Below are 27,849 nucleotides of genomic sequence, written 5' to 3'. Positions count from 1 at the left end.
GAGCGCAAGGCATCTTTTACCTTCTCCCTAATAAACTAGATATCACTTCTTGGTATAACATTGTAGGCCTGGTAATTTTAGGACATAGTTTAGTTATATGAAAGCCCCCAACTCATACACTTATTAATTTAGGTTTGTTAGGGCCATTAAATACCGACTCAGTGTAGCGTAACAAAGGTCGTTGTAATAAAAAAATTCTGCATTTTTTTTTTTCAAAACGAGATCGAGTCATCGAAAAAGATCATTAATTCTGAAATTAAAAATTTCACGTGTCGAGTCTGGCTAAATATTTCTATAACTTTAAATAATATTTTTATCCCCTCAAAGCGTATAATAGAGAAATGACAGAATTATTATGGCATTAATTAAAGCTACCGTCCTAAAATAATTTGCTCATTAGGAGACAGGAGAAGTAAAATAAAAAAAATTAAATTTTGAAATATTATTGGCGGGACTATGGAAATTAGGCGAAAAGAAAAATCCTGTTTTCATCTTTTCCAAAAAAAAGTTCAAGGTCGGGTCATAGACTTCTTAAAGATACTAATAATGACAGGATGCGGAGAGATAACTTAAAGGGAGGGTGGAACACCAGAATTGGGATCATTTTTTGAGACACAGTAGGACCTACAACTGAACTCATTCACTTTATCTTCATCTTTTGGGTTTTTCTCTGTACAGGTTGACTTAGCTATTTGAGAACAAATACGTCTATAACGTAGCGGTTTTCCCAATTTACATAAGAAAACACTTGTTTGCACTAAAGATGACAATTTTTTAGGCTAAAACAGAAAGTAGATAAGCCTCAGTATCGGAATATGTATTTGATAAGTCGGCCATTTCTGGGCCTGCTCTTGAATCACCTTACCTAAAGCGGAGGCGCTTGGAAAACCCAGGCCATTCTAATCTTTTGACCATAGAGGTTACAAATACATTTCATAAATTATGAAACCAAGTTTAGTTTCACCGTTCCTTTGAGGAAAACACCTGCGCCACCCTACACCTTGGAGTAAAATTAAAAAAAAAAAAAAAGAAAAAAAATGGCGAAAACAGGGTTTTTCCGCGGGGCTTTAGTAGTTATTGTACTATGACTAGCATGCCTGGGCCTGGCGGAATAATAAACGTTTAAAGAGTGCGCAGATAAGAAAAGAAAAAATCCACCCTAGTCTCGAAAAGAAGCCACCAACTACACCACACCACAATCGGGAGAGAACGTCCTTGAGAGGTAGCTGTCCAACGACCTTCCCTCCAGGCATTCCAAACACCATCATCCATCCCAGCTTGGTTCTTATGGCCTCACCAAAAGAAGCCATTAAGAGGGAGGCAAACAATAACCCCTATATAACCACCCCCCTCTCTCTCAAAGTCTCATTCGGGAACTAGAGTGAACTAGTGAAACGGGAAAATGGTCCGGACCTTGTCTAAAAAACCCTCCCTACCATCTATACAGTGTGCAATTATACCATATTTTCATTGGTGAACTCATCCTCTCTTTCCCATAGTTAGTATTAACATTTAATTGAGGATGGTAATCCGCAGGGGTTCTTAATGTCGCAACTTCCAAAAGAAATGGATTTGTTCAGAATTATTTAAAACTAGATGGTTTCTTTTTCTCACGGTTGCTGCAAGTTCGATACCCCAAGTAACACTTAGTGTAAAAACAAACACTAGAGTCGGATAGTTGCCATGCCATAAACTATATTAGCAGCTGATTTTCTAATGTTAATTTTAGAGATTGCATGCAAAGTGTCCGATACCAAGAGAAGTAGATCAAAGATCAAATAAAATGGTTCAATCTTACTGCTTGGCAAAGCCTTGGAAGTAATTGTGACAGTGATTGTTATTAGCCAAAGTTAACAACAATAAGGTAGGCACTATATTTACAACACAGGAAGTGTATTCATCATTCATAATTACACTACAACTAACTTCTAAAATAATACTAAGGGTATAGTTTATTACCCAGGTGACCTCGTGACGTTGGTGGTACAGTCTTATATAGCGTGTTTCTATATATAGTAAATTGAGCAGTAATAAAGTCACTTGGTCAAATCATGTCGTCTAATATAAGGCACGATTGTCAACTCGGGAAGGGTCAAGGATCGTTCGACTAACGAAGTCCCCAAAAAACAATAGAGTTCCATTGTATGGAATATAATTATAAGAGAATGCAGACCGATAAGACTAAGACAACAGAGTCGCGAGAGTGTTGGAGTGGAACGCCAGTCGAATAACGGATAAGATATATTGTTAGACCATGTTATAGTTAAATATACACTTCCTCGTTATGAAATAAACTAACAAGAAGAAATTATATCCTATACCAAGAATCTTTATCTTTTACCGTAGCTGGCAGTTCACTATAACAACTTTGTTAACAATGTTGGCCAAAAATGATGGTAACTAGTCCAGTTTTGATTTGGGAGTAATGCTAAGACAAAACGTGTCACGAACATTTCGTATTTTCAAAATATTTTGGGTAAATTGCTCTTTGACAGATAATTTTGGTAGTTCCAGGGATAGATTTAATTTTAGAAGTAGGAATGGGGAACGGTTAGTATTTACTTCAGTTATTCCGACTCATGGCCCAGTATAGAGCCCCTCCCTCCAACACGTAACGAAAATTTTAAATTATCTTATTGGCTCACTTAAACTACATTTTGATGACGTTGCTGACGGGGAAGGCGAAAAATACGTCGTAATTCCTTTTTACCTCTATCGCTATGACCAGCCTCTTCTTTCATACCCCCCCCCCCGTCCCGTGGAAGGGGGTCCGGGACTTTGACGCGCGCCCACATTACTCCGTTCTCCATCCCTACTTCTAAAATTAAATCTATCCCTGATACTACATAATCTGCGATTATCCCTTTAAACCATCTTTAAAATCAAATAGGGGAAAAATGTTTTTCTTGGAACTTTGGAAGAAATGTGCATGGGAAAATAAAAAGTGATACATCTAGTTTATTTTTGATGATGTAATAATAAATAAATAAGAGTATTTTTAAACTAGGATTTAATCAAGATTGGATTCTCCTTAGAAGTGAAAAACCAATGTTCCATGTCATTACTTCTCGTAATTTGAGATAGATTTAATTGATATTGACGCAAAATTCTAAAAATGAGAAACTAACACTAAACTACAGATAAGTATAGTTATAAATTTACCCTATCTGATGTCGAATTTTAATTTAAAAAAGTTATTTTATTACAAAATTCGGATCAGTGTAAAACTACGCTTAGAAATTTCCCCAATATTTACCTACTAACAGACAGAATATAAAAAATATATATATGTATGCCTATTATCCAATGCATTAGGACGATAAACAATAAATGTTCTGACATTCAAAGCTATCATCGAAACTGTTTCAAACTTATCGACACACAGAACGTTTTCTGTTTAAAGATAGTCATAACAAACGGTAAATGATAATACAACGAAACCCTTTGGTTGTTTTTTTCGTGTTGAGAGATAAGATTTTTTTAGTTTTGAACTCCGGACCAGGAAAAAAGTGGTCCCTATCTATTTGATAAATTGTCCCTTTGAGACGCGCAAACATCGTGAGAAACGCTTTTTCACGATAATGGTGATGGGGTGAATGAAAAACAGGGTGGAATCATTATTAAAAGCGAATACATAAAAGAGGAAGTGTTTATTTATGAATTTTCTGGGTTGAATTGTTAACACAGAGCAGAAGTAGACATGCCATTGTTGTTAAAATAAAATAACCTAACGACGCGAGTTATTTTTGATTGATGTACCAAAAGGTGACGACCTTTTCGTTTCTGATTAAAAACTGGACTCTTATTTAACCGAAGGGTAAGTAAGTAGCGAAATCTTACCGTTTCAATACACAAAATGTATTTAACCAGGGATAGATTTAATTTTAGAAGTAGGAATGGAGAACAGAGTAATCTGGGCTGGCGTCAAAGTCCCGGACCCCCTTCCACGGGACGGGGGGTATGAAAGAAGAGGCGGGTCATAGCGACAGAGGTAAAAAGGAATTACGTATTTTTCGCCGTCCCAGTCAGCAACGTCATCAAAACGTAATTTAAGTGAGCCAATAAGATAATTTAAAAACTTTTCGTTACGTGTTGGAGGGAGGGGCTCTATACTGGGTTATGAGTCGGAATAACTGAAGTAAATACTAACCGTTCTCCATTCCTACTTCTAAAATTAAATCTATCCCTGATTTAATTCTAAGCTTTTTCGATACTAGCATACTAGTAACACGGAAATCTAAGACTTACGCGGCGATAACATTGCGTATAGTGAAGGGAAGATATATTCATAGATGATGAAGAAAGAAATCAAGGTTTATTTAAGTTTTACTGGTGAAGGGGAGAGACCCGGGGGAGGACTAAAAGGAAATATTGAAGCCCTCTTAGCGTGAGTCACCCTATCCCCAATCTCTATCTCGTTATACAACTTGGTCGATGGAAGGCTCTGTAGCGTATATGCGTGGATAAGCTAAGCTAAGCTAAGCCATTGGAGACCCCGTTTGGGTCGAGGCTGCGAAGGAAGAAGACAGATGCTCTTTCCTGTTTAACCGTACGTACAAGTACGTAGTTGAGGGGTGAATCAGCTACAAGTCAAACAACTAAAGCCAGCCCGTTACGAAATTTAAAAATATTTACAAGGCATACTAGCCTATTTTAAAGCGTACTTGTTTTTATAAATTACAACCCTTGTATTTCAATAAAGCTGACTTTAAGTTCAATATTTGGGATTTGAGGGAGTTTAAGAATGGTACTTCAAATACGGTCAGTATATTCTTACGTACACTGACCTCAGTGACCTGTGGCAACTATAAATCGGACGAAGGTTACTAGTGATCGTAAATTAACTGATGTCAATTTTGAAGTTTTACTGGAATCGATACTGATTTTAAGCGATTATTTAAACTTTGCGAGAATAACTAATTATTTAACTCCAAGAAACCGATTTCGATCGCTTTTTACCGATTATCAACCGAATACAAACCGATTAATGGGTAAATTAGCATTGAACTGATATATCGGTTTGTGCCCTACACTAGTGACGTGTTAACTGTGCTATAAGTATAAACGAAGTAATTTTCCATCTCCTATTTTATAACCCGACTCAAACACCGAAAGGTCGACCTCATTAGCTATACTTGAATATTATCAAATAAAATTTGTCACACCCTCTAAATTCGATAACTTATCAATAAACCTTATCATAACGCGGTATTGACACACAATGACAATCTATCCACCACCAAAAAAAAAATTAAATAATCCTACCTGGCAAATGGTCTGGCTTCCATGGTATAAGTATCGGTCAAGGGGTCAGTTTTGATGGTCAGTAAATCCGTAAGATTACTTTCGGATAAAAATCCTTGCGCCATGACGCCGTTAATTTTACCGTCTGTAGGATTCCAATTCTCATCCATTAATTGTTAAAATCTACGCCAGAGAAAAAAATAAATAGGTAGAAAGGAAAGAAATTAAATTTAATTAGTTAACACCAATTTAATCTGGGTAATAGATGGGTATGAAATTGAAATTGTTAAATCTAAACTAGATCAAAGGATGGGTTTTGTGCCTATTTTTCCAACCCTCAAGTTACGAAATATCGACCTAGAAATCTGGAATTTGTTTTGTAAAGAAAATTAATAAGAAAGCTTTATTGTATCTAAAGAATTGATTAATTTCTACCCATGAATATTCCCTACGCGTAAAACTTGATTTAAAACCCCGGGGCAACAATCGATGCTCATCTTGCCTACGGTCATTTTATTCTATTAGTAATTATACTGAAAACTTTAGGTGAATAAAAGTTGGCGGAAAAATTCGAAGAAAATATAAATTTCCCCGTGAGGTATTCGACAAAGAATTTTAACTTTGAATAAAGAATAGCCCCTTTGGTGATGTCATGGTTTCTTTCCCTAAAATACCCAGAGGTTATACGATCCCTAAACTTGATTTAGACACTTGAACAGATAGATAGTGATTGAAATTATGCAATTTGATCGAAGTGAAATGTTTTAAATAATAAGTTCTCTTAGACGAATTGTTTTTAGTCTGGCAACAACTTGAAATACAATAAACTTGGAAACTTTATCGCGCATTGGTGACATTCAATGTATTCTAACACTTTCAGAACTTCATGTCAAAGGTCACTTAATGAATTCGCGAATTCAGAAACATTTGTAAAACTCCGGGACTCGTGTCTTGACTGACACCAAGATAACATTTTTAAGAATACTTCTAATTGTGAAATATACACAAATGTGACTGTTTAATATTTTCCCATCTCCAAAGGGTGCCTTGATTCAATAAATGTTTTTCGCATTTTTGCAATAGCCTTTATACAGGTGATAGTCTAGGCCTAATTTTTTAAGACCTTTTCTCGTTTTTGACTGTTCTAGTGGCATATTTTTCTTTCGAAATTTATATCGTATAAACTCTAATAACATAAATAACAGTCGGTATCTTCCTGGTAGCTGTAATGCAGTATCAAGGCCCGAAAAACGCGTGCTTGAAATTTTCAAACAGGTATCCACTATTAACGGAAAAATTCTTTACTTACCAAAAATTTGTTCTAGGTAATCCGTAGATTTAGCGAAAACGCGGTTGCGATTAACGAAAATGTCCTTTAAGAACCAAAATACACGCGGATTATGTTGTTTAGCGGGAAACAAAGGGGTTTAAACTAAATTTAATCAACGCGAAATAAACAACAATGTGAATTTAAACTAACGGGAATGAGGCATCCGCACCACAGGACCTATCGACAACGCAACAGCAACAACACTGAACGGCTTCAGGTGAAAATCCAACACACCTCGTCCTATGCCTCTCTCAACGGTCGTCGGCTTCATTTCCCCCCTTCCCGAAAGAAACGCAACTTTTCAAATACACCTGTTTGGTGGCGGCCTCTGTCGGCTGTCGGTGTCTTTAAAAGAAACATTTTTTGTCATCTACGGACTTTAAAGTTATTAAAAGGACAAAAAACTATCAAGACTGTGCAAAGCAGTTGCATTTGAAATGAGAAAATGGAAAGTTTTAGCCAAATTTTTAACATAGTAGCCTATATTGTTGTTTTGATTCATGATTACAAGAAAGAAATTAGAATTAGTATCATAGTTTCTTCAAGTTGCAAAAAAATTCAGATTTTTTCGTCCACTTAATGAATGCGAGGTCCGTGATCATAGTTTACACGCAAGGAGGATTCACACCATTTGCACAAGGAGACCAAGCAACTTAGAGCGTAAAATAGCAGAAGATTTTACGCTCTAAGTCGCTTGGTCTCCTTGTGTTAATGGTAGGAATCCTCCATGCCTATAAACTATGTATTGGACAAGACACCTCGGTACTTTTCGCCATTGATGCAAACGTCTAAGCTCTAGATGGGCGCATTTGAATGAAACCAATTCGTCCTTGACCCTAGACAATCCCACGCTCAATACACTTGGCACTAGACATAAAAAGCAGCTGCTGCCTTTCTGTTATGCAAAATATATTAATAAATAAAAAAACTGATCGAAACGGGCACCACACCCAAATAGATATTCCAAATTCTCCTATTAAATATATACGCCCATCAGTCTGTAGTAACAAATCTCCTATATAATTTTAATTATATTTCAAAAACCGTACATTTTTTTATTTGATTAATTTGACATTAAGAAACATTATTAATATATAATATAGCTTTCAAATCAGAATGTAAAAATAAAGTTCAATTTCACTTATAATTACATGGCATACTGTCTCTTTTTTCGCGCAAAAAATTTGGAACACTAAATCAGAACTATCCTTTAAATGATGTTTCCAGTTTAAATTGCTTGGAATTAGTTCCAAACTGGCTAATTTAGAGGTACCTAATAAAGTCTATATCACATTAGATTACCAAAAAATGTAAAATTATTCAAACCCACCTCGTTCGGAAGAGATACATGATATCTCTCCTACTATACCATAATCACCCATAACATTATGTTCGGAATTCATTCTATAATAAGTGAAATTTAATCCCATGTTTCTATCACTTGATCCCAGAATTTTGAGAACGGTACTAAAATCGTTTGATGGTTCGTATGCAAATGAGACCATACCCTATAGTTTTAATAATTAAGATTTATTTAAAATTTGGCATTAGATGTATTTTAATATAATAATATTTCGAATTACTCTGTAAAAATGATTTCTCAATGATCGCGCTAAACTTTCGTTCATTTTTAAACGTAAGGGATGAGTAGAATTTACCAAAAATGTATTGGATAAATTATTCAGATTAGGGCCAACAGGGTATATGGAAGAACTGGGGACAGTTACGTTTAATGGAACCCATTTTAATGAAGATTTTGCTTTCGAAATTGATATTCTGCAATATTTTTATTTAGTAAAAGCATAACGAATTTGAAAATAAGCAAGGTGGGCCTATACCTAATTTTGCGAAATAAACTATCTAAATTAGGATTTTTTTCATAGTTAAGGCGTTCCCAAACTTGGTCCAATAACGTTTTAATGTATTTCACTTAAAATATGATATTTTTTATATTCATGGACAAAAGTAACTAAATTCCGTTTATACCATCAACTTGACCGGTTTTGGTCAATCGCTCAACTTCTTTGGTATATTTGAACCAATAGTAAGGATACTTCAACCCATTTTTAGTTACCAGTTTTTTATCGGTATCTTTTTTAAATTTGGCGGTGTATTTAGCTGTGGTATGTAAATCTCGAAACCCGTTTTCCATAGACGGCAATATTACTGTAGATTCTAGAAGGAAATTTAATAATTTAATTACTAAATACCCGTGAAACGCTAGAAATTACCGCTGTAATCATTCAAAGTGGCGATGAGAACGTAATTAGATGGCTTTGTCTCAGACATATAACGCCACTGTTTCAAAAAATTGTAACTAAAACGTAATTTAAGCAAGAAAGAGTAATTAAATACATAAGGAAAATAATTTATGAAAAAATAAATAAAAGTAAATTAACCTTTGATTCCAATATCTGGGGACCAATTTAAGAGTTTGACCCCAGCCAGCGCAAGGTCTATTGTCCTCTCCAGGGTTCACAGAGCTGAGAAACATGGTCCAATCACCCGAATTAATTTTACTTTGAGCCCAATTAGCAACTTTAGCCTTTATAAAAATTTAATATAGCCAAAACGATCTCCAAATATAGTAATGTCGGACTACCTGATATTTCAGGCTATCTTCAGGTATTGTATAGGTATCAAAATTTTCTATGAACTTTGAACCCGATTTCTGCGCGTCTCTTGCATGGGTTACCCAAGCAAATGTACCATTAATTAAGTGAGACCATTTTTCTCTAATTTGAGAGAATACTACTTTATTACAACTATAAGCCCTTAATTACCTTCAATATACCTAAGTATATCGCTGGAACCAGTGTTGAGATAGTTACCAATCCAAATTGGTTTAATTACTCGGTGATCGATAATTAGTGGTAATGACGTAAATTCTATAATTGAAAGTTGTGCAAGCCCCGACAATGAATTTTTTTTATATAATTATTTATTAACCTTTGAACTCCTGGACATTAAGTCCACCTCCAAACAGTAAAATAACTGGATTATTTTCATGCGTAAATGCAAATTCGCTTGCCCCAATGTACAATGTTTTTAGAAGGTACATCGCATTATCATAAAAATATTTCGCAACCTTAAAACCATAAACTTTATCAGAGTACATGTTAAAATTCGTTTGAATTTCGTGTAATTTTCATTTTGCTCATATAAAATAGGCAGCTATCGCCACCTATGAACCTCGTATCATTGAGTTGAGAAAATTACCACTAGAGTGGCCTTTGCGTTGGGGGGGGCTACGTGGGACACTTTTGAAAACATTGGGACGGACAGCTTCCAAGTTTATCACACGATGGTGTCGCCATCTCGAAGCCTAGATAAGAAATGTATAAATACATGTATTCTTGAAATCAGAAAACTTTCCCGCCTTTTGCTTTAGTTCCCTTGGTTGCACTGGGATGGCGCCACAAGCGCGTAATATAGTTGATTGGGTCTTCCCGCCTTTTCTTTTAGTTCCCTTGGTTGCACCGGGATGGCGCCACAAGCGCGGGATATAGTTAATTGGGTCTTATATCCTAGCGGATGGAAGATTAGTGGTAATTTTCTCAACTCAATGGGTCGTATCTCCAAAATATTAATGGTATATGTCCAGCACCCATCTCCTGTATATGTATTTTCGCGGCAATGCAAGTTCGGTGACAAAGAAAACTGGTTTTCGTCCGTTTGTATTTAATTATTTTGGCCCTAATTTTGATTATTATCCATTGGAGGAGTGGTTATTTATAAGTAAAAATGTATTTTATAAGGTCATTCTTTATAATTATATATACTAAACATTATTTTTCAAAGGTACTAAAGGAAAAATGGATTTTGTATCCAGATTGAAAAGCAAACTTCAAAAAAAGATAACGAATGATTCTAGAGGCGAACACACATTCCAAAATCGATACAAAGTCGATAAAGAAAACATTAGATACCAAAGACATTTGAATGTTAAACTATTTGCACCTGTTAATGACGAAGAAGAAAGCAATTCAAAAGAGGCCCCTTCCACATCGACTTCCATACTGACAACGATAATCACCACAACTCCCCTTCCTCTATATCCTACACCACTAGTTAATGTAACGCAAGAAGAAACTGAATTTATTCTTCCAGCATTACCTGAAAGCGATACAGAGATTGAAGAGAGATTAAAAGTAATGGAGGATATTCAAGTCAAAGATGAACCTAATAGTAGCGACACCGGTGATGATAATGCAGCGGAAACATTGTTAAGCTTAGGGAAAAATTTTGTTAACGTTAAAGATGAACCGCATAGCGACACTGAGGATAAGGCAGCGGAAACACTGTTAAGCTTAGGGAAAAATTTTGTTAACGTTAAAGATGAACCACATAGCGACACTGAAGAAATAACTCTTCCAGCCCCAGAACCTAAAAAACTTCCAACCAAAAAAGTTCGAAATGTTCAAAGGAAAATTGTACATGTTAGAGCTACTAAAATGATTCAACCCCCGGCAACACTTGATTTAAAGGCAACTGTACTCAGAAACTTTAAAACTTTGATCAGTGGTGCAAATCTACGAAATTCCTTGCTTAGTAACTTTAAAAAAATTGAAACTAAACACTCTGATGATGAAACTGCATGTAGTGAGAAGGATCGAGAAATTTCGATAACCTCTAAAAGGAAAATGAAAAATTTCAAAAATGTTATAGTTAGATCTAAAAGAGCGAGGAAAGCTATCACATATCAGGAGTATGAATCTTCCGATGATTATTCTGAATAAATTCAATTGTAAAATTACAGCCCAGATTTAAGGGACACAAGAGAGCTATTAAAGGGAGGGTGAAGTAGAAAATCAAGTGATTTTTTTCTATCGATTCTTCTACTAATTATAAGAGCAGTCTGCATAGTGAAACATTCAGGAAATACCAACTCCGAATGATTTTAAAATTCAAATTAGGTTCAGATTTTAAGGATAATTTTGAAGAAGGTCCTCCGACCAATCGCGTAACGCCCTGCCTTTTTATTAACAAAATTCTCGTGGCACGCATGCTCCGTGTCGAATGAAATTTATCACGAGATTTGATAAAATTCGCGCGGAACGTGCCACGAGAATTTTGTTAAATGGAAGGCAGGGCGTTACGCGATTGGTCGGAGGACCTTGTTTAAAATTATCCTTAAAATCTGAACCTAATTTGAATTTTAAAATCATTCCGAAGTATTTCCTGGATGTTTCACTATGCAGACTGGTCTTATAATTAGTAGAAGAATCGATTAAAAATCACTTGATTTTCTACTTCACCCTCCCTTTAAGGTGGCAAATTTAGTGTCACTGTAACTCTTAATAATCAGTACCTGATTGAAGTTAACACACAATGGCATGCAATTTTGGTTTTGTCACATTGCCTTGTGTCCCTTGAATATTTTCTAAGGCATAATTTTTTGTTTCAACAAATCAAAAGTAATTAACCCTTTGTAATGAATCTAATTGGATTCAAAATATAAAAAGATTATATTTTTTACATTATGTCACTTTAAATATGTAATTTAAAGATTTTCCCTTCTTGAAAAAACATTTCGCCTAAAGTGCCTTATTTGTAAATCTGTTACAATTATCATTCCATGGTTTTAGAGACGCAGCAATATGGGATAAACCCCTCCTACCAAACGTCAGACGTCGCCTTAACCAATCATCTTTATTCCCCCACCACGCGTCTATTTGAAGCCCCGCCCTTTTGTTGTTTATACATACCTGAGAAGTGGAAGCATTTTTTCCCAAGTGCATTTTAGTCCAATTATCACACCAGTTAATCCCAATTGTAAATTTTCCTTCCATTTTGGACATTTTTAGAATTTTTAAAAGTTTACTTAAAACTACATCACTTTGGTGTCCTTCATAACCCTATAAAATATTTTGTAAAAGAAGTTTCGCAATAAAATATAATGATTTTTTTACCCATTCAACTATGAATCCATCTATTCCAATTAAAATTGATTGAAGAATTAAGTATTTCTATTAAGAATTATTTAATTTTTATTCTTGCAACTTTTTTCTAGAATATTATGGATTAATTATACCAACCAAATAATCCGCGTCTAAATCAGAAGTTAATCCAATTTTGGGATTATTTTCAGTTGCTAGATTTGTATGTTGCGTTAAACCTTCATGGAATAAAGATGATGATATAAAATCACCATTGAAATTAAATTCTTTTATTTTCGCTTGACTTTTTTCAGCAATTCTAAGTGACGAAAATAATGTATATTTTTTTAATTGAAGTTATTACCATGGATAAAGAATGCGCGTGAGGAAATTTGTTTTCACTCTACAGGATAGGCAACTCCCTATCTCGAGCGACAGCTTATTCTGTATATACTTTGTTACAACATCGGTTGTCAGCACGCGCAAACCTGGGTCTCTATGTAATTCTGCCTTGCGCGTGCTGACAAGAGACAAAAAACTTCAGGATATTTTAAACGAATTTAAATCCTGAAGATCCTGAAGTTTTTTGTCTCTTGTCAGCACGCGCAAGGCTAGATTACATATAGACCTAGGTTTGCGCGTGCTGACAACCGATGTTGTAACAGAGTATATTCTAGGAGAGCGATAGCTCTCTTAGATAAGACCTCATACCGACTTTAATGTATAAGGATGGTTTTTTGATTGGTTATAACTTTTTTTGTATCGTATTAACTGCTTTGAAAAAATTCCACAGAACTACAATTCGGGCCCTCAATTTGTGGTTAAAATTTCAAGAAGATCCACCCATTAGTTTATTGTATAAAAAATAAAGTTGCTAAGGGTGGTTTTCATTTCCATAAATTAATCAGCCCTTTTGGTGAAAAAGTTAAATTTTCCCATAGAAATAACATGGAGTTTTTTTCAAATTTAGCCATTTTGTCGCCACCCTTTTGAAATGAAATATTCGTTTGTTACGTTTGGGAACGGTTTTATATCAAAATTTAAACCTTTTTCTAGGACCATTTTTAAGGTTTTTGAGAAAAATTAATTTTAAGTATGTTTAATTTTAAATTTTAAAAACTACCCCAATCTGCGATATTTTAGCATGGATACGCTGTTTTATTGGTAAATATCAGCGCGACCAATATTGGCCTTTTTTTACGTATAGTTGCGTCATAATAATCCGATTGTTTTTTCTTAATGCCTTTTGGTTGAAATGGCCTATTCTAGGAGAGCGATAGCTCTCTTAGATAAGACCTCATACCGACTTTAATGTATAAGGATGGTTTTTTGATTGGTTATAACTTTTTTTGTATCGTATTAACTGCTTTGAAAAAATTCCACAGAACTACAATTCGGGCCCTCAATATGTGGTTAAAATTTCAAGAAGATCCACCCATTAGTTTATTGTATAAAAAATAAAGTTGCTAAGGGTGGTTTTCATTTCCATAAAATTAATCAGCCCTTTTGGTGAAAAAGTTAAATTTTCCCATAGAAATAACATGGAGTTTTTTTCAAATTTAGCCATTTTGTGGCCACCCTTTTGAAATGAAATATTCGTTTGTTACGTTTGGGAACGGTTTTATATCAAAATTTAAACCTTTTTCTAGGACCATTTTTAAGGTTTTTGAGAAAAATTAATTTTAAGTATGTTTAATTTTAAATTTTAAAAACTACCCCAATCTGCGATATTTTAGCATGGATACGCTGTTTCATTGGTAAATATCAGCGCGACCAATATTGGCCTTTTTTTACGTATAGTTGCGTCATAATAATCCGATTGTTTTTTCTTAATGCCTTTTGGTTGAAATGGCCTATCGATAGTGAGATAAGACTGCTTTAATATTGCCGCCGTGACAAATTACCCCGTTTGTGGCCGCCATTTTTTTAAGGGGAAAAAAATTTGAGAGTGGGTCCTTTTTCGTTGCCATTTTCATATTTTTTGAGGATTTGCTCATGGATGGATTTTAAATATAATATAAAGTAGGTTTCAAGCTTTAATATAAGCCTAATTTCATAGTTTTCCACCTTTTTATTGTCCCACAATCTATTTCTAAACTTGGCACTTTCTTTAAGGCGGTGAAATTGCGCTAAGCCTTGGCTTACCTTTAATTTTTGCCATTTATAAAAATGTTTACCTCTTGTTGTTACTTCGCCTTCTCGTATCGTCGTGTTTTTAAAGTTTAGACTTTGAAAGTAGTGCTTAGTTTTCTTAAATATTACTTAATTGTATAAAATTTCAATATTATAATTGCCTAAAACGTCCGTATTAACGAATTCAATGTTTTTTGTTGAAGGGACGCGCCTTGCATTTGAATTTCGTTCCCTCGAAACTACCCCCTTTAAGAGACCGGCCGCCGGAGGCTTTTTCTTCTACGCCCTCTCGGTCGCTCGTTCAGCCCCGATTCCCCCGAAAACAGCTGTAGTGACTCTGTTATTTACCAAAAATGTATGCGGTCAGTGTGTTGTTTTTGCATTTTAATGCTTCTAATCGTGGTGCACGTCGAGGTTTACGAATCCAACGTGTGTTGCGTAATGAAAATCAAGGGTGGATACTATATGATCTAATGATCTATGCTTTAAAAGGAATTTGACGGCGACAGTCATGCAAAAACGGTATTAGGCCTTGCCAAAAGTTGACCAAGCTATAGTGAGCCTTGTCAGTCAATGATATAAGAAATTGACCCTCGGATATCCTCTGACTAGGAGATGGTTATAAAGTTACTAACTCTCGATTTTGGAGGTAGATACTGTCTAGTGACACTTAAAGTAACGACTTAATCTTATAAACAGACTAACATCATAAGCCCATATCGTAAATTCACCGATGTTGATATCTAAGCTTACTTGAAATACCAATACCAATTTTTTTAACTCAATGAATCTTAAATATCAACATCAAAAATTATCTTCTGAAAGAGATATCTACTTATATTCCATTCAAATTTCTCGCAACATTTCAAATTAACGAATAGAAATGTGCAAATGAAGTTCTAACTGATTAATTGGGCAAATTGCTATATTGGTCACCATTACCGATCGCAGATAGATTTGCGCCCTTCAGTAGTGTTTATTATGCTTGTGAAATGGTAAGCGAAATCTGTGATTAAAGTTTAAAATAGACATGAGCAAAAAGGGCTTTATTCATATCAACTCGATTACCGAATATCTAAATTTGACTAAAATTAACAAAATATTCCCTTCATGGTTAAAAATCTTGTTTGAAGCAGCAAGCCATCTAATCCTTATTGACCTTCTTTTGAAAAAAAATAATAGGTTGATACCTCTTTCAGTAGATTATTCATTCATATTTCAGTTTCATTGAGTTTAAAAAAAATTAGTTCCACCATTGGTTAATTTTCAATATTGACCAATCGACAATCAAAAATTTTAATAACTAAATTACAAAGACCGGTTCAAAACCATATTAGTTTTGAAACGATTAAATTATAATTTTAAACATATATACTAGTTAATTCCTCGTAGGTAATTAGTTTATTTCCTTAGTGAAATTAATGCTGAATATTATATACACAAAGTAAATAATAAATTAACTTCTAAAATTTAAATGTAAAGTGTGTGCATTATTTCCCGATTAATAAAAGATATCCACCTATTTTCATTCAAATTAATTACTAATTTGTGGATAATGGATAGAAAATGTCGAGCTCTAATTGCGATATAGCTAAAATCAATCCCACGGGCTAATTATATTACAATATAACCTTTGCCCTATGTTTACTGTTTTGAATTTTATTTGTAAAATTTAAAACATAAAATAGTATTACAATTTTTTTTAATTAAATAATTATTAATAAATTTCAATAAAATAAATTCTGGTTAAATACATAACACTACTTTTTATTAATTTTCTGAAATTATCAGAGCTAAATATGAAAGACACATATTTAATTGCTCTCATTTCGACACAACTGCAACCGTATAGATTTATTCATTTAATAACATTTCTCATTTCTAATTATTTAAATTCAAAGGGCTGTATTAACTTTTAAAGGTGAAAACCCAGCTGACTTAGAAGTAAAAAAATACCAGGCTGCCAGGCTGTCTCTTTACACAACAGAGTTGGCCATTCTCGCTTATGAGAAATGAATCCTTGTCATATGCATCTCTGGACTTTAGGAGCTCCAGGACTCCCAACTGAATCAGGGTGGGAAATAGGGATTTTTTTAAAACTAGACATTGGGCCAGCGACCCCCTGCCCAGGAATAAATGAACTGGTCCATGACCATTGACCAGGGCGCGGCGTCTGCTAAACTAAAGAAGTGGGTAATTAAAATAGTTGAGATAATGTCTGGACCCTGGTTACCCTAGAATTTCCTTAGTGGTCCTGTGGACCACTGCTCACCCTTCGATTTAATTTTTAAACTGGTCATTTTCCCTGTGCCACCGCCTTATTTGCAACGCTGAACTGAAGATTTCTTTTGACCGGACCATAGCCTACTCGATCACGCGCAACACGTCGCAAGCATTGAGTTCAGAACATATATCCATGTCGCAAGCTGCTTGCGCTATAGCGCGAGTCAGGGTGGGAAATAAGGATTTTTTTAAACTGGACATTAGGCCAGAGCCCTCCTGACTTGGAATAAATAAACTAGTCCGTGACAATAGACCTTTTCACCGGTAGAGCGGGGGTGAACAGGGGGGGAAATTTCGAGAGGTGAGCATGCGTAGAAAGAATGTTTGGGTGCAGTGCAGTACTTTTAACCATTCCTTTTGCCTTATTTGCTACGCATTCGAGTTTATTTTTATAAAACAGTGTTTTATTACTTGTTGTAAAAGTATTAATTGAACTTCCGAGGTGAAATTTTATCGAATTCAATTGATAGACGTAAAATTAGGGAATTTAATGAAATTCTACTCACTAAATTGGGCGCCAAGGCTTACGAGCGTGTTATACGCAGCACTTTCGGCACGGCATCGGCGGTCATCGCCGATGATCCCATACCGTCGCCGAGGCTTAGTGAGTTTAACCTACTAGTATCAATGCACCGTTTCCATTAGAACTTAAACACTTTATTTCTTAACATGGTTTTAATTGTACTATCTCAGTTTTAAATACTAGGCATTTTATTTTAATATTGAATTTCAAAAGGTCTCCCATACGTCCATCGTAGTTTAGTTTACACGTTTAACTCCATAGAAGCGCTATAACTCATGCCCCCAAACATTGCAACTTCTCATGCGCGGCCCTTAAAGTGAATAGGCTAATTGGCCAGAGCACGTCGTCTGCTAAGCTAAGGAAGTGGATAATTAAAATATTAGAATTTTAATGTGTGGACTCTGGTTACCCTTGAATTTTTTAGTAGTCTCGTGGACCACTGACCCCCCTCCGATTTAATTTTTGAACTGTACCAGGCAATTTTTAAACTCGTCATTTGCCCTGTGTTACCGCCTTATTTCCCACGCTGGCGCGAGTTGCTTTGCGTTGTCGAGTGCGTGATGGAGCGGGCTATGCCTGGAGTCCCAACCCCCGTTACTTACTACCAAAATACCCACTAGCATAGCCCACTCGATCACGCTCTCTTTTCCCCGGCTACATATTTTGAAGAGGGCACTTTTTAGGCGTATTTATTAACAATCTTGGATCACCTTTGTGGACTTTTAGGGTAGCCCTTATAAACTGAGTCGGCATTGCCCTGACTATTTTGTGTTTAAGGTTTATAAGCTTAATATCAAACAGACGTTAGTTAATGCTACAAAAAAAGTTCGAAATTGATAATCTCGGATCGTCTTTGAGAAGTTTTAAGGATATCCGAATTTCATATTGGGCTTATGAAAAGTTTGAGCTAAAGGTTAAACAGACATAAATCAGCGTTTTAAAAAATTGTGTAAAACTGTCAATTTGGTCCTATTTGTGGAATTTTTAGGGGAGCGCCTCGCGTTTCAATAAAGGGTTGTAAAAAATTGTATTATGTTAATTACAATAAGAATACAAACTTTCAATGAGTTACGTTTTTATTTTTTGGAGTATCATTATAAATAAATGACTGATTGAGCTAAAGTTACGGTCCCCTTTTTATATGTTTCTGCTTAGTGTAGATTTTGAAAATGTAAAACAGTTTCTTAACAATCTTAATTAAAATGAAGACTGAAGGAGCAGATATTAATCAAAAATGTCTTGATTAGAATCAAGTCCTAAAAAGTATCGATAAGACTGAGGTTATCACTTGTCTGAAGGATCAGATATTAATTTTTCTTTTTAATTGAAACTTAAAGGCATGCTTAAGAAAAAAACAACGTTCCATTACCGTTTTCCGTTGAAATAACTTATTTTACAGGTAATCAATTTCAAAAATTTACTTATCTCGGGTTTTCGGGCACAATTCCATTCCCCCAAAACATTTTATCATTACATTAATTACTTTTGAGAGATAACGTGTCAAAATAAGCTTTAAAACAATAAAAAACTGAATGAGCGGTCTGTTTAGCCATGACCAAAACCTTCAAATCAGTGTTGCTAATGTTAGAAAGTGGATGTTCCCACTTCCATTTTAAAAATTTGCCGCATTTCCCACACCCCCTTTTTTACAGTCATATTTATCTGGACTATTTTATCATACTAAGTTTAATATGGAATATCACTCCGCATGGCTTTGACAATATGTACAAATGCTATAAAGCTTTAAAATTCTCAAAATATGCTTTCTTTTTTTTCAGTGCCAAACTTAAAATCACCGAATTTATTTCAAAATGTCGCTTGAAATTATTAAACCGGATAAAATTTTCGAAAATGCACTAATTTTAACTGTGCAGTTAAAATTAGTGCATTTTTGAAAATTTTGCACTATTAACCCTTGAACAGGAAAATTCCGACATTTGATTGATTTCGGAAAAATATTACTTTTTCCCCACAGAGCCTAAAACCAAACCTAAATCTCCCACGATGTGGGAAATTACCCACACATTGGCAACACTGCTTTAAAAACTTACAACAAGCACACTTTCGAGACATGTTCTGAACAAATTAGTGCTTAACCCTCTAATAGTACGACCACGGAGAATTGATGTAAACTGTAGTTGAAATATATTCATGTGCGACCTGTGGCACTGAATGGTCTCTAACCATTGTTTGAAACTAGAGAGAGAAATAGTGAGCAGCATTAATCATGTCCTGAGCTATGAGAATGAACAGTATGACTGTTGACTGAAGTACACTAGACATTACATCATTTTGCATAACCACGAGTAAAAATCTAACTGTCCCTACTTAATTTTCCGCCATTGTTTTAAAACGTATCCACTGCGAAGCATACCGGGCACAAATGAGGGAACCTTTTAAAACTCAATGTCATACACGTACTCTCTCAAAAGTAATTAATGTAATGATAAAATGTTTTGGGGGAATGGAATTGTGCCCGAAAACCCGAGATAAGTAAATTTTTGAAATTGATTACCTGTAAAATAAGTTATTTCAACGGAAAACGGTAATGGAACGTTGTTTTTTTCTTAAGCATGCCTTTAAGTTTCAATTAAAAAGAAAAATTAATATCTGATCCTTCAGACAAGTGATAACCTCAGTCTTATCGATACTTTTTAGGACTTGATTCTAATCAAGACATTTTTGATTAATCGATAGTGAGATAAGACTGCTTTAATATTGCCGCCGTGACAAATTACCCCGTTTGTGGCCGCCATTTTTTTAAGGGGAAAAAAATTTGAGAGTGGGTCCTTTTTCGTTGCCATTTTCATATTTTTTGAGGATTTGCTCATGGATGGATTTTAAATATAATATAAAGTAGGTTTCAAGCTTTAATATAAGCCTAATTTCATAATTTTCCACCTTTTTATTGTCCCACAATCTATTTCTAAACTTGGCACTTTCTTTAAGGCGGTGAAATTGCGCTAAGCCTTGGCTTACCTTTAATTTTTGCCATTTATAAAAATGTTTACCTCTTGTTGTTACTTCGCCTTCTCGTATCGTCGTGTTTTTAAAGTTTAGACTTTGAAAGTAGTGCTTAGTTTTCTTAAATATTACTTAATTGTATAAAATTTCAATATTATAATTGCCTAAAACGTCCGTATTAACGAATTCAATGTTTTTTGTTGAAGGGACGCGCCTTGCATTTGAATTTCGTTCCCTCGAAACTACCCCCTTTAAGAGACCGGCCGCCGGAGGCTTTTTCTTTAAAGCCCTCTCGGTCGCTCGTTCAGCCCTGAAAACAGCTGTAGTGACTCTGTTTGAGTCTGTTATTTACTAAAAATGTATGCGGTCAGTGTGTTGTTTTTGCATTTTAATGCTTCTAATCGTGGTGCACGTCGAGGTTTACGAATCAAACGTGTGTTGCGTAATGAAAATCAAGGGTGGATACTATATGATCTAATGATCTATGCTTTAAAAGGAATTTGACGGCGACAGTCATGCAAAAACGGTATTAGGCCTTGCCAAAAGTTGTCAGTCAATGATATAAGAAATTGACCCTCGGATATCCTCTGACTAGGAGATGGTTATAAAGTTACTAACTCTCGATTTTGGAGGTAGATACTGTCTAGTGACACTTAAAGTAACGACTTAATCTTATAAACAGACTAACATCATAAGCCCATATCGTAAATTCACCGATGTTGATATCTAAGCTTACTTGAAATACCAATACCAATTTTTTTAACTCAATGAATCTTAAATATCAACATCAAAAATTATCTTCTGATAGAGATATCTACTTATATTCCATTCAAATCTCTCGCAACATTTCAAATTAACGAATAGAAATGTGCAAATGAAGTTCAAACTGATTAATTGGGCAAATTGCTATATTGGTCACTGTTACCGATCACAGATAGATTTGCGCCCTTCAGTAGTGTTTATTATGCTTGTGAAATGGTAAGCGAAATCTGTGATTAATGTTTAAAATAGACATGAGCAAAAACAGCTTTATTCATATCAACTCGATTACCGAATATCTAAATTTGACTAAAATTAAGAAAATATTCTATTCATGGTTAAAAATCTTGTTTGAAGCAGCAAGCCATCTAATCCTTATTTACCTTCTTTTGAAAAAAAATAATAGGTTGATACCTCTTTCAGTAGATGATTCATTGATATTTCCGTTTCATTGAGTTTAAAAAAAATTCGTTCCACCATTGGTTGATTTTCAATATCGACCAATCGACAATCAAAAATTTTAATAACTAAATTACAAAGACCGGTTCAAAACCATATTAGTTTTGAAACGATTAAATTATAATTTTAAACATATATACTAGTTAATTCCTCGTAGTCGTAAGTAATTAGTTTATTTCCTTAGTGAAATTAATGCTGAATATTATATACACAAAGTAAATAATAAATTAACTTCTAAAATTTAAATGTAAAGTGTGTGCATTATTTCCCAATTAATAAAAGATATCCACCTATTTTCATTCAAATTAATTACTAATTTGTGGATAATGGATAGAAAATGTCGAGCTCTAATTGCGATATAGCTAAAATCAATCCCACAGGCTATTTATAATACAATATAACCTTTGCCCTATGTTTACTGTTTTGAATTTTATTTGTAAAATTTAAAACATAAAATAGTATTACAATTTTTTTAATTAAATAATTATTAATAAATTTCAATAAAATAAATTCTGGTTAAATACATAACACTACTTTTTATTAATTTTCTGAAATTATCAGAGCTAAATATCAAAGACACATATTTAATTGCTCTCATTTCGACACAACTGCAACCCTATAGATTTATTCATTTAATAACATTTCTCATTTCTAATTATTTAAATTCAAAGGGCTGTATTAACTTTTAAAGGTGAAAACCTAGCTGACTTAGAAGTAAAAAAATACCAGGCTGCCAGGCTGTCTCTTACACAACAGAGTTGGCCATTCTCGCTTATGAGAAATGAATCCTTGTCATATGCATCTCTGGACTTTAGGAGCTCCAGGACTCCCAACTGAATCAGGGTGGGAAATAGGGATTTTTTTAAAACTAGACATTGGGCCAGCGACCCCCTGCCCAGGAATAAATGAACTGGTCCATGACCATTGACCAGGGCGCGGTGTCTGCTAAACTAAAGAAGTGGGTAATTAAAATAGTTGAGATAATGTCTGGACCCTGGTTACCCTAGAATTTCCTTAGTGGTCCTGTGGACCACTGCTCACCCTCCGATTTAATTTTTAAACTGGTCATTTTCCCTGTGCCACCGCCTTATTTGCAACGCTGAACTGAAGATTTCTTTTGACCGGACCATAGCCTACTCGATCACGCGCAACACGTCGCAAGCTGCTTGCGCTATAGCGCGAGTCAGGGTGGGAAATAAGGATTTTTTTAAACTGGACATTAGGCCAGAGACCCTCCTGACTTGGAATAAATAAACTGGTCCGTGACCATTGGCCAGAGCACGTCGTCTGCTAAGCTAAGGAAGTGGATAATTAAAATATTAGAATTTTAATGTGTGGACTCTGGTTACCCTTGAATTTTTTAGTAGTCTCGTGGACCACTGACCCCCCTCCGATTTAATTTTTGAACTGTACCAGGCAATTTTTAAACTCGTCATTTGCCCTGTGTTACCGCCTTATTTCCCACGCTGGCGCGAGTTGCTTTGCGTTGTTGAGTGCGTAATGGAGCGGGCTATGCCTGGAGTCCCAACCCCCGTTACTTACTACCAAAATACCCACTAGCATAGCCCACTCGATCACGCTCTCTTTCCCCCGGCTACATATTTTGAAGAGGGCACTTTTTAGGCGTATTTATTAACAATCTTGGATCACCTTTGTGGACTTTTAGGGTAGCCCTTATAAACTGAGTCGGCATTGCCCTGACTATTTTGTGTTTAAGGTTTATAAGCTTAATATCAAACAGACGTTAGTTAATGCTACAAAAAAAGTTCGAAATTGATAATCTCGGATCGTCTTTGAGAAGTTTTAAGGATATCCGAATTTCATATTGGGCTTATGAAAAGTTTGAGCTAAAGGTTAAACAGACATAAATCAGCGTTTTAAAAAATTGTGTAAAACTGTCAATTTGGTCCTATTTGTGGAATTTTTAGGGGAGCGCCTCGCGTTTCAATAAAGGGTTGTAAAAAATTGTATTATGTTAATTACAATAAGAATACAAACTTTCAATGAGTTACGTTTTTATTTTTTGGAGTATCATTATAAATAAATGACTGATTGAGCTAAAGTTACGGTCCCCTTTTTATATGTTTCTGCTTAGTGTAGATTTTGAAAATGTAAAACAGTTTCTTAACAATCTTAATTAAAATGAAGACTGAAGGAGCAGATATTAATAAAAAATGTCTTGATTAGAATCAAGTCCTAAAAAGTATCGATAAGACTGAGGTTATCACTTGTCTGAAGGATCAGATATTAATTTTTCTTTTTAATTGAAACTTAAAGGCATGCTTAAGAAAAAAACAACGTTCCATTACCGTTTTCCGTTGAAATAACTTATTTTACAGGTAATCAATTTCAAAAATTTACTTATCTCGGGTTTTCGGGCACAATTCCATTCCCCCAAAACATTTTATCATTACATTAATTACTTTTGAGAGATAACGTGTCAAAATAAGCTTTAAAACAATAAAAAACTGAATGAGCGGTCTGTTTAGCCATGACCAAAACCTTCAAATCAGTGTTGCTAATGTTAGAAAGTGGATGTTCCCACTTCCATTTTAAAAATTTGCCGCATTTCCCACACCCCCTTTTTTACAGTCATATTTATCTGGACTATTTTATCATACTAAGTTTAATATGGAATATCACTCCGCATGGCTTTGACAATATGTACAAATGCTATAAAGCTTTAAAATTCTCAAAATATTCTTTCTTTTTTTTCAGTGCCAAACTTAAAATCACCGAATTTATTTCAAAATGTCGCTTGAAATTATTAAACCGGATAAAATTTTCGAAAATGCACTAATTTTATCTGTGCAGTTAAAATTAGTGCATTTTTGAAAATTTTGCACTATTAACCCTTGAACAGGAAAATTCCGACATTTGATTGATTTCGGAAAAATATTACTTTTTCCCCACAGAGCCTAAAACCAAACCTAAATCTCCCACGATGTGGGAAATTACCCACACATTGGCAACACTGCTTTAAAAACTTACAACAAGCACACTTTCGAGACATGTTCTGAACAAATTAGTGCTTAACCCTCTAATAGTACGACCACGGAGAATTGATGTAAACTGTAGTTGAAATATATTCATGTGCGACCTGCGGCACTGAATGGTCTCTAACCATTGTTTGAAACTAGAGAGAGAAATAGTGAGCAGCATTAATCATGTCCTGAGCTATGAGAATGAACAGTATGACTGTTGACTGAAGTACACTAGACATTACATCATTTTGCATAACCACGAGTAAAAATCTAACTGTCCCTACTTAATTTTCCGCCATTGTTTTAAAACGTATCCACTGCGAAGCATACCGGGCACAAATGAGGGAACCTTTTAAAACTCAATGTCATACACGTACTCTCTCAAAAGTAATTAATGTAATGATAAAATGTTTTGGGGGAATGGAATTGTGCCCGAAAACCCGAGATAAGTAAATTTTTGAAATTGATTACCTGTAAAATAAGTTATTTCAACGGAAAACGGTAATGGAACGTTGTTTTTTTCTTAAGCATGCCTTTAAGTTTCAATTAAAAAGAAAAATTAATATCTGATCCTTCAGACAAGTGATAACCTCAGTCTTATCGATACTTTTTAGGACTTGATTCTAATCAAGACATTTTTTATTAATACAGAATAAGCTGTCGTTCGAGATAGGGAGTTGCCGATCCTATAGCGTGAAAACAAATTTCCGCACGCGCATTCTTTATCCATGTTATTACTCTCACATACCCGTTATATGACCATAGTCCTAACAAACCATCATTTTCCCTTGAAAAACGATTAAAATTGACATCGGCAAAGACCTTAATTAAAATAAAATGAAAGTTTGATGTTTTTAAACGAAAATTATTTTCGTTAAATTGCTTTCACCTTTGGTTTAGAGCTAAAAGGTTTTAAGTTATTGCCATAACCATAAGCAAGAGGTATAGAACTTGCGAATAATATTGCGTAAAGTGTAACCATTTTGCTATGAAAATAAGGAAAATTCAATGTTTCAGACTTTTGTAGTTGGATGATAAAGATTAAATATTTATTATCTACTAATCTGCAAATTATAAGGTCGAAAGTTCATATAGTTATTGTGACTATAGAGTAATGGCAGTTTCCAGGTTTGACTCTATTAATGTCTATGGACAAATAACATGGGGTGCCATTAGTCTATAGTTTTTCTCTCTTTGCACTTACGACAGTCTTGAACTGGTTATTAAAGAAGAGGAAGTTTTCTTTCTGCGTGGGACTTACGTAGGCAATGTTGTAATCTAGCAATTCTCAATTGTTTAATTACGATTAATATTAAGTAAGTATATCCATTTAAATAAAGCAGCTTTAACAAATTATCCATATAGAACATGTAAATATAATTTAAACAGCGTAGTTGTTGTTGGACCAAGGCTTAAGAAGTTAAGAAATCCTTTTTTTAATTGTTTTCAGAAATTTAGATTGAAATTAATTAAATTAACGATGTGGAATAGTATAACCAGTTTCACCAGGCGTCATCGGCGAAAATTTTACGTAATAGGAGGGATAATTGGCGGAGTTTACGTCTTCCGACGAGTTTTAGCCACTAAATTGGCCGAGTGGGAAACCAGACAAACGCAAGATTTATTCGATAAAATGAAGCGTTATCATCATTTTGAAGGAACTTTACAGACATGCGACTCTACCGTCTTATCCTTGACTCCCAAAGTGCGTGAAACCATCCAAACTACGTTAAAAGTTGATGAACTGATTGATAAACTCAAAACTAGCCCGAACAAAAAATTAGAAATATGGGAAGACCTTAAAATTTTAGTATTCTCGGAAGCTGTAAGCGAAATCTGCGGGGAAGTCATGTTAGTCGCCTTTTTGAGAGTACAACTTAGCGTTATTGGGGGATATATGTACATTGATACCCAAAAACAAGGGAAAAATACGGAAATATCAATTAACACGCTTCAGTCATGTTCTCAAGAGGTTCAACAAAAATATCTAGGTTGCGTTAATCATTTCTTTAACGTCGGAATGACGGACTTAATCTTACTTATAAGAGATTTGGTTGCGGACTCCTTTTCTAGTACTAGTTTAAAGGATAGATTAGCTTTATCAGACTTCCAAAATATCCTGAACGTTATTAAAAAATCCATTATTCACGGAGAAAAGAGCATTATTACTAACGTAGCTTCATACCTCCTTCCACGTAATGGATTAGAAATAGGAGGGCCTAGTGTCGAAAATGGTTCGACTGTTTTTCATAAAATGTTATTAGAAACGAGAGATATTTTAGAAACTACAGATTTTGCTCGAATTTTAGCGGAGGGTATTGATTTGGGGTTCAATAGCGTAATTGATCGAGTTTCTGAGAGTATGATGCACGCTAACCAAGGGGAATTTGTTAATCCGCATCAGATTTTGGTCCCGGTAGCTAAAATTATCCCCGCGTTACATTCTCATTACAAAACATACAATAATTGCTCAATTAACGGAGTTTCCGCGAAAAATTCACTTTTGCAACAACTTCTGCAAGAAGAAAAATCAAAAGCATTTGCTGCTAATATTTACGAAGCTTTTAGCCAACCCTTGGACATTGATCAAAATATTCGACCATCTATCTCCAATTTTCCTTAAGATATTAAATTAATTAACCTTCATTTTCAAAGTTAATTAATTAAGTAGTTTTGTTAAAAATTGGAAATTATTAATTGTGATGGAGGCGACCTCTGGTGGCCCTTTAATTTTGATCTAGTTTTGTATAAATATAATTATAAATTCGGGTTAATAATACTAATAATTGTAAATTATTATTGCATTTTCATTTACATATAAACTTATAAAGTCAAAATATCTAAATAAATAAATTTAGTGGGGTTTTCCATTTACAGCGAGTATACAGTGTTTTGAAAGTTAATGAAAAATGCCATGTTTTTTTTCTATAAAAGTTTAATGTCCTTCAGAACTGCGTATCTACTATGTAATAAATCAATTTATATTTAAATTAAACAAATTTTTTTAATATAAACTCAAAGTGTGTTGATTTATTTATTGATGTAATGTAAAAACAGTACACATAGAGTGCTGTCAGAAGCGCCGGTGTGACGTCACCCATGCTGTTTTCCCATAAAGAAAAAACGGTAACTGTCATGGCCGCCCATTGCTAAAGGCAGACTCGTGACGTTTAACCTTGGATCTGACGTCACAACCGACAGCACTCTATACAGTGACAACAGTGATGTTATTACTATTATCAGAAGGGGATAATAGGAGAAGGATGACACTCTGTATCCTCTTAATGCTTT

The 27,849-nt window shown here is 34.6% G+C and overlaps 4 protein-coding genes and 1 long non-coding RNA gene across 9 annotated transcripts in view; 3 read left to right on the top strand and 2 right to left on the bottom strand.

Moving 5' to 3' along the window:
• LOC149661278 (serine/threonine-protein kinase 17A-like) overlaps positions 1 to 6,808 on the bottom strand; it is a 57,982-nt gene extending 51,174 nt beyond the window's left edge. The window contains exons 1-2 of the mRNA XM_089842748.1: positions 6,554 to 6,808; positions 5,266 to 5,427 (exon numbers count right to left, since the gene is read on the bottom strand). Coding sequence (XP_089698874.1) covers positions 5,266 to 5,414 — 149 coding nt within the window. The 5' untranslated portion in view covers positions 5,415 to 5,427; positions 6,554 to 6,808. The remainder of the gene's footprint in view (positions 1 to 5,265; positions 5,428 to 6,553) is intronic.
• A 763-nt stretch (positions 6,809 to 7,571) lies between these two features.
• LOC149661275 (uncharacterized) lies at positions 7,572 to 26,010 on the bottom strand. Of its 3 annotated transcripts, none has more exons than XM_089842736.1 (16): positions 25,763 to 26,010; positions 25,448 to 25,622; positions 25,307 to 25,380; positions 12,613 to 12,772; positions 12,487 to 12,543; positions 12,283 to 12,432; positions 9,524 to 9,662; positions 9,369 to 9,462; positions 9,177 to 9,309; positions 8,974 to 9,119; positions 8,806 to 8,891; positions 8,561 to 8,749; positions 8,413 to 8,503; positions 8,158 to 8,350; positions 7,905 to 8,082; positions 7,572 to 7,847 (listed from the first exon to the last, which is right to left on the bottom strand). In XM_089842736.1, the coding sequence occupies exons 2-16, from the start codon at positions 25,538 to 25,540 to the stop codon at positions 7,681 to 7,683; spliced, it is 1,950 nt and encodes a 649-aa protein (XP_089698862.1). In that variant the 5' UTR covers positions 25,541 to 25,622; positions 25,763 to 26,010; the 3' UTR covers positions 7,572 to 7,680. The 3 variants fall into 3 exon arrangements, with proteins under 3 accessions (XP_089698862.1, XP_089698861.1, XP_089698863.1); XM_089842735.1 differs by having other exon boundaries at positions 25,448 to 25,544; XM_089842737.1 differs by having other exon boundaries at positions 7,704 to 7,857; positions 25,448 to 25,544.
• Positions 9,719 to 12,494, top strand: LOC149661277 (uncharacterized). 2 transcript variants are annotated; one of them, XM_089842742.1, is made up of 2 exons: positions 9,719 to 10,312; positions 10,376 to 12,494. In XM_089842742.1, the coding sequence occupies exons 1-2, from the start codon at positions 10,171 to 10,173 to the stop codon at positions 11,311 to 11,313; spliced, it is 1,080 nt and encodes a 359-aa protein (XP_089698868.1). In that variant the 5' UTR covers positions 9,719 to 10,170; the 3' UTR covers positions 11,314 to 12,494. The 2 variants fall into 2 exon arrangements, with proteins under 2 accessions (XP_089698868.1, XP_089698869.1); XM_089842743.1 differs by having other exon boundaries at positions 9,727 to 10,320.
• On the top strand, positions 13,710 to 16,344 carry LOC149661276 (uncharacterized). The gene is made up of 2 exons (XR_016368832.1): positions 13,710 to 14,475; positions 14,790 to 16,344. It is a non-coding gene; the product is annotated as an uncharacterized LOC149661276 (long non-coding RNA).
• Pex3 (peroxisomal biogenesis factor 3) lies at positions 25,743 to 27,433 on the top strand. Of its 2 annotated transcripts, none has more exons than XM_089842740.1 (2): positions 25,743 to 25,874; positions 26,009 to 27,433. In XM_089842740.1, the coding sequence occupies exon 2, from the start codon at positions 26,039 to 26,041 to the stop codon at positions 27,179 to 27,181; it is 1,143 nt and encodes a 380-aa protein (XP_089698866.1). In that variant the 5' UTR covers positions 25,743 to 25,874; positions 26,009 to 26,038; the 3' UTR covers positions 27,182 to 27,433. The 2 variants fall into 2 exon arrangements, with proteins under 2 accessions (XP_089698866.1, XP_089698867.1); XM_089842741.1 differs by having other exon boundaries at positions 25,775 to 25,928.
• Positions 27,434 to 27,849: the final 416 nt, after the last annotated feature.

Source organism: Phalangium opilio, unplaced genomic scaffold, assembly GCF_054372755.1.
Source record: "Phalangium opilio isolate 3A_F unplaced genomic scaffold, DU_Popi_V2 ptg000070l_1, whole genome shotgun sequence".
In the NCBI taxonomy this organism is placed as follows: domain Eukaryota; kingdom Metazoa; phylum Arthropoda; class Arachnida; order Opiliones; family Phalangiidae; genus Phalangium; species Phalangium opilio.
Note: the sequence above shows the minus strand (reverse complement) of the source record. Positions and strands in the feature narration are given on the sequence as shown.